General features: G+C 34.5%; 2 protein-coding genes across 2 annotated transcripts; both read left to right on the forward strand.

Annotated features, from left to right (window-relative positions):
• The first annotated feature begins 1,746 nt into the window (after positions 1 to 1,746).
• On the forward strand, positions 1,747 to 6,638 carry LOC130932729 (receptor-like serine/threonine-protein kinase ALE2). The gene is made up of 8 exons (XM_057862136.1): positions 1,747 to 2,219; positions 2,787 to 3,179; positions 3,349 to 3,720; positions 3,957 to 4,166; positions 4,698 to 5,069; positions 5,220 to 5,463; positions 5,550 to 5,697; positions 5,867 to 6,638. Exons 1-8 carry the CDS (start codon positions 2,210 to 2,212, stop codon positions 6,242 to 6,244), a joined length of 2,127 nt encoding a protein of 708 aa, XP_057718119.1. The 5' UTR covers positions 1,747 to 2,209; the 3' UTR covers positions 6,245 to 6,638.
• Positions 6,639 to 8,082: 1,444 nt separating this feature from the next.
• On the forward strand, positions 8,083 to 8,775 carry LOC130933612 (putative pectinesterase/pectinesterase inhibitor 26). Its single transcript, XM_057863235.1, has one exon. It carries the CDS (start codon positions 8,083 to 8,085, stop codon positions 8,773 to 8,775), a length of 693 nt encoding a protein of 230 aa, XP_057719218.1.
• The last annotated feature ends 2,163 nt before the right edge of the window (positions 8,776 to 10,938 follow it).

Consider the following 10,938-nt stretch of genomic DNA (forward strand, 5'->3'; position numbering starts at 1 on the left):
ATTCTTAAAATTGTGAAAATGATAAGATGTCGATAAATTATGTATTTACAAGAGAAAAATTGAACCGAAATAAAACAATTGTTAATAAAATATTTGCATATAATGTAACATTACACATTATGTATGAAAGTAAGGATCTTGAACTAAGAATAGTCAAAGAATGTCGACAAAGTAATGGTTGGTCAAAATGGGAAAAAGCTATGAATGTTAAGTTAGACTCACTTGTAAAACATGAAGTCTTTGAACTTATAATCCATACACTAAAAGATGTAAAACCTGTTGAATACAGATGGGTATTTATGAGAAAATGAAATAAAAAAAAAAAATTGTACACTATAAAGCTTAACTTGTGACACAAGATTTTTCACAAAGACCTAGTATATATTATGAAAAAATATATTTTCTTGTAGTAGATGTAATAACATTACGTTATTTAATTAATTTATCTGTATATCATAAGTTATATATGTATTTAATGAATGTAGTGATAACTTATTTATATAAATTATTAGATCGTGATATCTATATAAATATCTGAAAGATTAAAGATATCTAAACCAAATTGTGAAATATTTTCCTTCCACATGTATTTTCGAGTCAACACATACCATACATTTACACATTAGTTAAATATAAAAATCGGGTAATGTAGCATGAGTAAGATGCTGCTGGTCATTCATTAAAACTAATAATTTTTCCTCCACAATTTGGCTTTGATCATTGGTTAGATAGAGCAAGTATCTTTCTGCCAAATATTATAATTATAAGAGAAAAATTTAAAATAACTCCTGATAATTATCTTAAAAAATAACAAAATTTTTGACAAAAAATATCAATTTGGTTTTTGAACTTTATTTTTATAGAATGAATTAGTTAATGTGTCAAAAAAAATTAATATTTTTTTTTTACAGAGACTAATCAGTAAAAAAAATCAAGAATTAGATTAGATGTTTTTTTTTAAAAATCTCGTTATTTTTTCGAGATAATTGTTAGGGGCCGAATATAAAAATGTAACATCATATATATTATAGGCCTCATAAATTAGAATATTAAGCATATTAAATCCTAAAATTGACATTGATCAAACAAAATCAACCATAAAAGGGAATACACATTAATGCCCTATCATATTCAGATAACTATTAACATATGCTCTCAAATCGCGCTAAATGCTCGCAACGATGGCCCAAATTTGTGCATGGTGGTAGGTTTTGATAATTTTTTTTTTCAACTAATTATAGTTATCATTTATCAATTGATACGAAAGGAGCTTGATCAAAGTTGAATTTAGAAGACCTTGTATTACTGTATTAGTATCCCGTTGATAATAAATAAATAAATAAATTAATGAGTGCAAGGACAAATTCTTGAAAATAAAGGCCCAAATCACTCAAATACTGGGACAACCCAGAACCTAATTCATACCCCACCGAAGAACGTGGAATGATGCAATATTTCTATGGGGCATGGGCAAATGGGAATAGAATAAAGTCAAAGCGAATAGCACATTACATTGGCTATGCCCATATGACCGTTGATAAACGGTTAATAATGGAACGAGGAACACACTGCACCGAAACCACGCTAAGCACTACCCTAACTTCTGCAAAAGTGATTGAAAAATGAAGATGAGGCACACGCGCCCTTCCTTAGTTACATCACATTAGCCCCTAACCGTTAGTTTGTTCCCTTTATCCCCTTAGTGGGGGTTGGGTTGGGTTAGGGTCCCCTCTTTTAAAACCCTCCCTTCCCCTTCATATCTCCCTGCTCCCGCACGCAACGGAAACAAAATATAAAAAATAAAAATAAAAAAACATTTTTCTTAAAAAAAACCGATCCACATAAAAAAAAAAACTGGGGAACTCTGCACTTGGCAGTGGCGAGGGAAGAAGCACTGTAGTAGTAGTAGTAGCAGCAGCAGTTAGTGACTGGTGGTGAGTGGTGACGCACACTCGTATCATAACATCACAATTTCTTCCTAGTCCGATTCGACTCAGCAATGGTTAGCTTGACTCGGAGCAACTCGCTACTATTTGATGCCGGGATAACTCTATCGTTGATGAAATTCTTTCTCGGTTTGGATCCACCTTCGGTTTCAGTGACAAGTGGAGCTTGCTCGTAGTGTCGCCTTCTGCTGCTCCTCGCCGTTGATTTTTCTTCCCAATTGCTTAGATCTGAACCACTTTTAAAGCAATCAACGGCGTCGCTCATGTCTATCGGTAATAATACATGCTTTTTTCTCTATCATTTTTTTCCCTCTAGGTTTAGTTGTTTGTGTGAACCAGCATACCTAGGAACCAGTAAAGTAATCTTTAGCTACAGGCAAAAAAGCACTGCTAATGCCACAGTTGGAGTAGGAGCTGTTTGAATTTGCGCCTTATAGAGATTGGTTCTGTAGTTAATCTTGTGAAATTGGTTCATATATGGTGTTATGGATGTGCATAATTCAAGCAAAGCTTTGTCCAGGTTTTGATGCATGCTTAGATGCCTTGCTAATTGATGACCCATTTTTCGGTCGTAGTATATCTAAGATTACCTGAAGAAGAATATGTGTGCGGAAAAATGTTCAGTAGGCTTGTTCATTTGTATCTGCAGGATAGTAGCCTGTTGAAACTTTGAAATGCAATTTTTGTTTGTTTGTTCATTTCATTTAACTTATAAGAGTTTCAAGGTAAAAAAAAACCTATGCTTCTAGGGACTGATTCTGCATAAGAAGCTATCAGGGCATGTGATTCTAAAATCGTGCGTCTTTAGTGTCCTTGATTTTGTTTTTACTGATAATGTAGGTTTATTGAAGAATGTTCAAGGCCTGTTGCTGAAATGGTTGCTCGTGTTATTCTGCTTGTTGTTTGTTATTGAGTCTGGTGCAAGTGATATAGGACGCCAACCCCCATCATTAGCTTCAGACAGACCACTACTAGTAGATGACCACGGGTCAAAGCATTTCTCCTTTCATGGTACACCAGTTGTAGCAGTTTCACCAGCCAATCCTCCTTCATATGGTCCTTTAATGAGTACTAGTCATCCCCCTGGAAGTTCACATTTCTCCGTACCATTCAAGAAGAAGACTGAATTACAACCTCCGATTTCTGGATTTAAAGATATTGCTCCTGTACATTCTGCTGGAGCTGCAACTCCTTCTGCTTTGGCTCAGCCTCCATTGGCCCCTTATGTTTCCAGTAAGCTAATGTTGTTGTTGTGTCATTTTCCAAAAAATGATATATGCCCTGATGATGTACCTAGCTGTTTAATTCCAAATATTGGCATTAAATTATCTTTCTTTTTTTCTTTTTTTGTGAACTTTGAGGCAGAAGCCCATAATGACAGTTGCTTATTTTATTCATCCAGATTGTTGTAAACAAGACATGGTATTGAAACGAGGCAGTAAGAGTTGCCAGTGTGTCTATCCAATAAAGCTAGACCTTCTGCTTTTGAATGTTTCTCAAAGTCGTACTTGGAATGATTTTCTTGATGAGTTAGCTACTCATCTTGGGCTACGCAGCACCCAGATTGAGCTGATAAATTTCTATGTAATCGGTTTATCAACATTAAATATGTCAATGGATATTACACCATATAAAGGGATCGGTTTCTCTGCCAGCGAAGCAGCTAAGATAAACTCGTCACTTTCAATGCATAAGATTCAACTGGACCCTAAATTAGTGGGTGACTACAAAGTCATCAATATAACTTGGTTTCAACCACCGCCTCCTTCTCCAGGTAAGTCCAGGCCTCTGTAATTCTAAAATATTTAATTACTGTTTAGTAATCACAATGATTTGGTGTGTATGATAATTGAAATTAATAATCAAGCAGATAAGATTTTACATATTTATTTTATTCATAATGCCATTTATTTTAATTTCATGATTCAAATTAAGCGATACAAGTTATTGATCTGTGTTTGTGAGTTGGCAACTTGGCACATAATTAAACATGCTTGTATCTTAATGCAGCTCCTGCTTTTGCTGCATCACCTGTGAATACTCCTCTGTATCATTCACCTACTGCTGAATCATCAAGTTCATCAAATAGTGGAAGGCATTCAAATTTGTTTCTTATACTTGGAATTGCTATAGGCCTACTCTTCATTGCGATCATATCTATACTTGTACTTTGTTTATGTACATTGTTGCCGAAGTCAAAAGAACCTCCTGTTGAAAGTGGTAAATATCTCTATTTGTATATCTTTCTGTTTAAAACTAGTATAATCTTGATAGTAATTTCATTTCTATGACAACTAGGAAATGGTGGAAGTCTCTTTGGATTATGTTTGGCCACCTTTAAACTTTAATTTATTTATTTTTGGATATGAAGAAGTCTGCAAATTGATCCATGCAAAGAGATAAGAAGAAGAAAAAGAAAGAAATAGTAGGTTGTTGAGAAACTTAATTCCTGCTTAGGTTATTACCTGGGCATGATTTGTTTTCTAAACAATAAAAGGTAGATCATAACATAGAGATTATATATGTATTATTATTATTATTAAGAAATGATATGCCTGCTGGCTGCTGCTGATGAACTTTGAAAGCTAATGGTGCTCGTGTCTGTTGTAGCACTGATAATGATAGTGTTATAACAACTAAGCTGGCTATATGGATAAAAGACTTATAGTACTAGTTTTAGTTTTTAAAAATTTCAAGGTCATGAATTTCAAGGTCATGTCCCTGCCACTAACTTTTGTCTCATTCCTCCAGAAAAGCCGAGGACAGAAAGTACTGTTTCAGCTGTGGGTTCGCTTCCCCATCCATCTAGCACAAGGTTTATTGCATATGAAGAACTTAAAGAGGCAACAAACAATTTTGAACCTGCAAGTGTACTTGGAGAAGGAGGGTTTGGTAGAGTTTTTAAAGGTGTCTTAAATGATGGTACTGCTGTAGCAATAAAGAGACTCACTAGTGGAGGGCAACAGGGTGACAAAGAGTTTCTTGTTGAGGTTGAGATGCTTAGCCGGTTGCATCATCGTAACCTTGTAAAACTAGTGGGATATTATAGCAATCGTGATTCATCTCAAAATCTACTTTGTTATGAGCTTGTCCCTAATGGAAGTTTGGAGGCCTGGCTTCATGGTAATATAATCTTTCAAATCTTTCTTTCTTTTGTTTTTAGTATATAATCTCTTTTTACCCTCCCTCCCCACGACCACCAATATATATATATAAAATAAAATAAAAATTTTCTTTGTGCACTGATGGAAATTTTGGCCGAGTTTTATGCAGGTCCCTTGGGAATCAATTGTCCTTTGGATTGGGACACCAGAATGAAGATTGCGCTCGATGCTGCAAGAGGACTTTGTTACCTCCATGAAGACTCACAACCCTGTGTGATACACAGAGACTTCAAGGCATCGAACATATTGCTTGAGAACAACTTTCATGCTAAAGTAGCAGATTTCGGTCTTGCTAAGCAAGCACCTGAAGGCAGAGCTAATTACTTGTCTACTCGTGTCATGGGAACCTTTGGGTTAGTATTGATCTATTCTTTGTTAGAGTTGTTGTATCTCCACAGAATATAGAGTTAAGATGAAATGGAACTTTTATGTGAGGCAGGTATGTAGCTCCTGAGTATGCCATGACCGGGCACCTTCTTGTTAAAAGTGATGTCTATAGCTACGGGGTTGTCTTGCTGGAGCTGCTTACTGGAAGGAAACCTGTGGACATGTCGCAGCCAACTGGACAAGAGAACCTTGTAACTTGGGTTGGTTCCATACCTTCACCCACAATTCCTCAATATTCGTGTCGGCTTCAAAGCCCCTTTCTCTGTTTTCAACAATTGGGAATATTTTGCAATTTGAGCCTTTAATTTGTCCCTTTTAAGTTCTTATGCTGGAATGCTGGATAGTTCTTAAGTATTTTATTCCCTGCAGGCTAGGCCAATCCTTAGAGACAAGGACAGGTTGGAAGAGATCGCTGATCCAAAACTTGGGGGAAAGTATCCAAAGGAAGATTTTGTACGTGTTTGCACCATTGCTGCTGCTTGTGTTGCTCCTGAAGCAAACCAACGACCAACAATGGGTGAAGTGGTGCAGTCACTTAAAATGGTGCAGCGCATCACAGAATACCAGGATTCCATGATACCCTCATCCAATACACGGGCAAACCTGAGACAGTCCTCTAGCACTTTTGAGTTTGATGGAACATCTTCAATGTTCTCTTCAGGTCCTTACTCTGGTCTAAGCGCCTTTGAGAACGAAAATGTTTCTAGGACTGCAGTTTTCTCTGAAGATCTTCATGAAGGACGATGAAGGTTTTCACCAAAGAAATGGAGGCTGCAGGCTAGACTCAAGTCTCAAATCCACCGAGGTGCCAAAGTATTTAATTTCATAATTTAAGCGAATTGTTTTGGTCCCACGGCTAGAGGTGAAAATATAAGCCCAGGAGTTTTCCTAAATGATGGAAGCTTTTTGTTGCTGTTGAGAGTGATAGAATTTCATTAGCAATGAGTTAGTTGAAGATGTTTGGCTAATATAGCTTGTATAAATAGAACAAAATTAGCCAACTGGTTCATTTGTTAACTGTAGTCTTGACATTGATCATCAAGAGTTTTATTTATCCTTGACAAGAACCAAAGGAAGATTACTTGTATTTGTTGTATTGTATTTTTCTAATTGAATTCGTACAGGGATTTCTTCGTGGTAACATTTGGCCATTTGCCATCCTTTATGGTAAACCACCATATCTCATTCTCTTCTGAAGGGTTTGTGAGGAAAGGCTAAAACATATTAGGGTGTATTTGGTTTGCCTTTTTTATTTTTTGTTTTTGCTTTCAGTATTTTTTGTGTTTTGGATTTTGTGAAGAAAAAAAAGTAAAAATATGAGGTGAAAACACTGAAAATAAAAATAGAAAATGAAAACTCAAATCAAAGGCTTCTTTAATTTGTGACTAAAATCCATTTTATATCATTCTTTTTTTGGGTGGTACATGCGCTGATACACTTATTCCCAGATTTGTAAGTTTTTCTTTTTGAGGTGGTTGGGATTCCGAAAAGTATAATCATTTTACTTTGTATTTGATAAACGGTAAAGACATATGCTTTTGTTTTTAGTTTGAAAGTTTGAAAGTGTGTCCATGAAGATATTTTCATGGCTAATTTGTGTTTTTTAAAGATAAAAGGTCTAATATGATCTTATATTTAATGAGTAAAGTATTAAAATTAACTATGAAAGATTATGACACCAAAAAATCTGATCATACAATTATTAAAATTAATTTATAACTATAAAATATAGACTTTGGTAAATAAAATCATAAAAATTTCTTAAAAAAAATTATCAAACAATTTCATTGAGAAAGCTCTTTCTTATGCTATGTCTATCATATTGTCTAAGACATGTTTATTAGAAGATTTACTAATAGTGGATGAATAAGTTGCAGTAATTCTTTTTAAATTTTGTATATTAAAAATAGTTATTAAATTAACTATTATTATAAAATATATATTGAAATATAAGATATATATTAAAAATAAATTAAACAACATATGTATTTATACATAAAATATATGGTCATTGATTTTAGTGACTAATTTTAGTATATAAATAGTATTTTTATTTTTTGATAGATGAAAGTATAATAATAAAAATTTAAATATAATAAACTATTAAAAAATATGTATATAAAAAATAAATAAATAATAATTTAATATAATTATTTTATATAAAAAAATTCATCATTCTCTCTAAATATTTCAAAAATTAAAATTTCTTAATAATTTTAATATTAAAAAATTCTTTTAATAACTAAATCTTCTTAACACTTGGATTAATTTTCCTTAATTTTACCAACGTATCATCAACTCCTACCTTTTATCAATTTAAACCAAGAAACACACCACAGTACCTACCACACACGTACACCTTCCAATTTGAACAGAAAGCTACCACAGCCAATGTCGACCAATAATCACTGCAACAAAACTGGATAACGGTTATCCCATACCTATTTTGGGCATATAGATGCAACGAAGTGAAACTATAAAATCCCACTCCAGTTCCCTTTTTCAATTAAGGCAAATCTTTTGCCCTGCCTCCTATTTCTTTTGAATAAATTAAATAATATATTTTCCAAAAGAAAAAGAAGACAATGGCTTATAACAATAGCCTTCTCCTCATTGTGACACTCTCCTCTCTCCTCCTTTCAGGCCATGCCTATCGATACACAGGGAAGTCTATCTGGTTCACTAATCCAGCCCCCGCTCCGGCCCCCGTCCCGGTCACGGTCACATTTGAAACCACCGATCCAGTTAACGGCTTCTTCAGCGGCTTGAACTTGAACCTCAAGCTCGAAGCTAACGGTGATGATGCAAAAATCAAGGCCCAGGTCGATAATTTCTGCAATGGCGTGGAGAACCCTGGGTTATGTGCCGAAACCATTGTACCACTCGTGAAGGGCCAATTGGATCCACTCAAGGTCCTTGACACTCAGATGAGCGCCACCCTCAACCGCACCTTGGAGGTTGTGGCTGAGATCGCCAAATTACTGAAGAGCCAAAAGAAGCCAGTGGGTGCTCTGGACGTCTGCAAGGAGTGCTATGACTCCGCAGTAGATACCATCAATGAATCTATTGAGCTCGTGAAGCAGTACAACGTGGTTGATGCTTACCACAGGTTCAGCAATGTTAATGGTTACAGCGGAACCTGCGATGATACTTTCGCTGAATTGGAAGTCACTAACCCTATTCCCAAGGAGGCTGTTGATGATGTTCGTCAACATGTCAGTAAAACCTTGGTAGTCCTTAATGCCTGGGTTAATAACCAAAACAAGTTCCTTGTTTAATTCATAATTACTAGTGCTGCTTGTGGAGGAGGAGGAGGAGGTGCACATGGTAGCCATATATATATATGGCTGCTAATTCTTTATGGTGTATTATCGTTGAAATTTGTAACATGTAATCTTTCACCAACGAAATACAACAATATATATTGAGGAATTTTTATTATAACACATGTGTTGATGAGTATTATGTGCTACTTCTCCAATATATCGCTGGTTACTGGTAATTTGGCATATTCATTCGTTAGGTCTTTTAATTTGGCGTTGATGAATTTATCAAACTTATCTAAGATAAATATTAAGGTGGAAACTCAGGTGCAGTCGACTTCACCTAAAAATTGATATCTGAGAATCGTTAGGTGATTTAATATCTGAAAGTAGTTAGATAATTTGACTGATTTGATTAAATTTTTATCTAACAGCTTTCAGATATCAATTTCACGTGAAGTTGACTTCACATAAATTTTCACCAAATATTGAATATTTAAAAGTTATTTATTTATAAATTAAATATTAATTTTTAACTTCTTTTAATGAATTAAATAATATTATTTAGGTATGATAATAATAATCTTAAGTTTTGCAGAACTAACTTTCAAGCCACAAAAATATAAAATAATAATTTAACTACTATCCTCACTAATCACATGTTGCACTAAAACGTCTCATAAGTTATTAACAAATATTATTAATATTATTATTATTATTATTATTATTATTATTATTATTATATTTTGTGACTCAAATATTATTATATTGTGGTAAGGTCTATGATAGCCAAGACAGTTGTCACCCTTAAATTTAGAGGCAGAGTTTAACTATGGTAACAATACATGAAGAAACCATACTTAAGATCAGAATTGAGAGAGGGATATGTGATAGAAGTACGGAGAGAATTAATGAGAAAATGAACTTTTTATCAATAGAGAATAGAATAAGAGAAAAATTACTGTACTATTAATATACCTACCTGCTATAATTAGGAGTGGTAATAGATAGGATACCTGCTATAATTAGGAGTGGTAATAGATAGGATAGAGAAAAATTTGAATCTAACTCTAACTCTATTCGCATGCAGGTTGAGAATATTCTAATTTTATTCATTTTTAATTCGTGAGTAATTTTATCCGCAAATTACAAAAAATATATAACATTATTATATAAGTTCATGATAATTTAAAATAAAATTGACTTTTACATAAAAAATGTATTAAATTATTAATTACTAATTTTCTCTTAGAGGCTAAGGATCTTTTATATTTAGTGAGAAATCTTTGGTTTAACTTTCACTTAAAACATATTTTTATACAAGTATATAATATATACATATATAGCTTCAAGCCAGCGAGTAATGCCTCATATTCTGCTTGATTGTTGGAAGTAGGAAACTCGAACCTTAAGGAGAGTTCTATCCGGGTTCCTTCGTTCTAAAATGACACCCGTCCAATTTTCGGCTTTGTTTGATGACCCATCTACATATAAGCTCCAGGTAGTTGGGTCTCTTGGGCTTTTGGGGTATTCAACGACGAAGTCAGCGAGATATTGGACTTGATTGTCATCCGAACTTCGTACTTTAGGTCAAACTCGGACAATTCCACGGCCCATTGTAGCATCTGCCTTGCCAAGTCCGTCTTTTGTAAAATGTGTTTCATTGGCTGATTAGTATGGACTTTGATAGCGTGAGCCTGAAAGTAAGGTTGGAGTCTTTGAGATGTGAGGATAAGGGCATAAGCGAACATTTCTATCTTTTGATAGTTCAATTTTGCCCTTTGTAGGACTTTGTTGACAAAATAGATAGGTTGTTGTCCCTTTTCATCTTCTTGGATTAGGGCTGAAGCTATAGCTCGGCTTCCTACTGCCAAGTACAGCACGAGTTCTTCCTCTTTGATAGGTCGGGTAAGTATTGGGAGCTATCACAGAAATGCTTTGAAGTCCTGAAAGGCTTGTTTGCATTCTGGGGTCCACTTGAATTGCTTCTTTTTTTCTTAGGATTAAGTATAGGGGAAGTGATTTCAGAGCTGATCCGGCTAGAAATCTAGAGAGAACTGCCAACCTTCTATTTAATTGTTGGACTTCTTTAACACAAGATGGGCTCTTCATGTCGAGTATGGCCTGACACTTGTCTGGGTTGTCTTCTATACCTCTTTGGGTTAGCATGAACCCTAA

Source organism: Arachis stenosperma, chromosome 6 (genome assembly GCF_014773155.1).
Source record: "Arachis stenosperma cultivar V10309 chromosome 6, arast.V10309.gnm1.PFL2, whole genome shotgun sequence".
Classification (NCBI taxonomy): Eukaryota; Viridiplantae; Streptophyta; class Magnoliopsida; order Fabales; family Fabaceae; genus Arachis; species Arachis stenosperma.

Excerpts from the sequence above, each read along its gene's own strand:
- LOC130932729 (XM_057862136.1), top strand. Across the intron at positions 5,070-5,219 it reads TTTGGAGGCCTGGCTTCATG|GTCCCTTGGGAATCAATTGT; the intron begins GTAATATAATCT and ends AGTTTTATGCAG. Across the intron at positions 5,698-5,866 it reads AAGAGAACCTTGTAACTTGG|GCTAGGCCAATCCTTAGAGA; the intron begins GTTGGTTCCATA and ends TATTCCCTGCAG.
- LOC130933612 (XM_057863235.1), top strand. The coding sequence starts at position 8,083 with ATGGCTTATAACAATAGCCTTCTCCTCATTGTGACACTCTCCTCTCTC.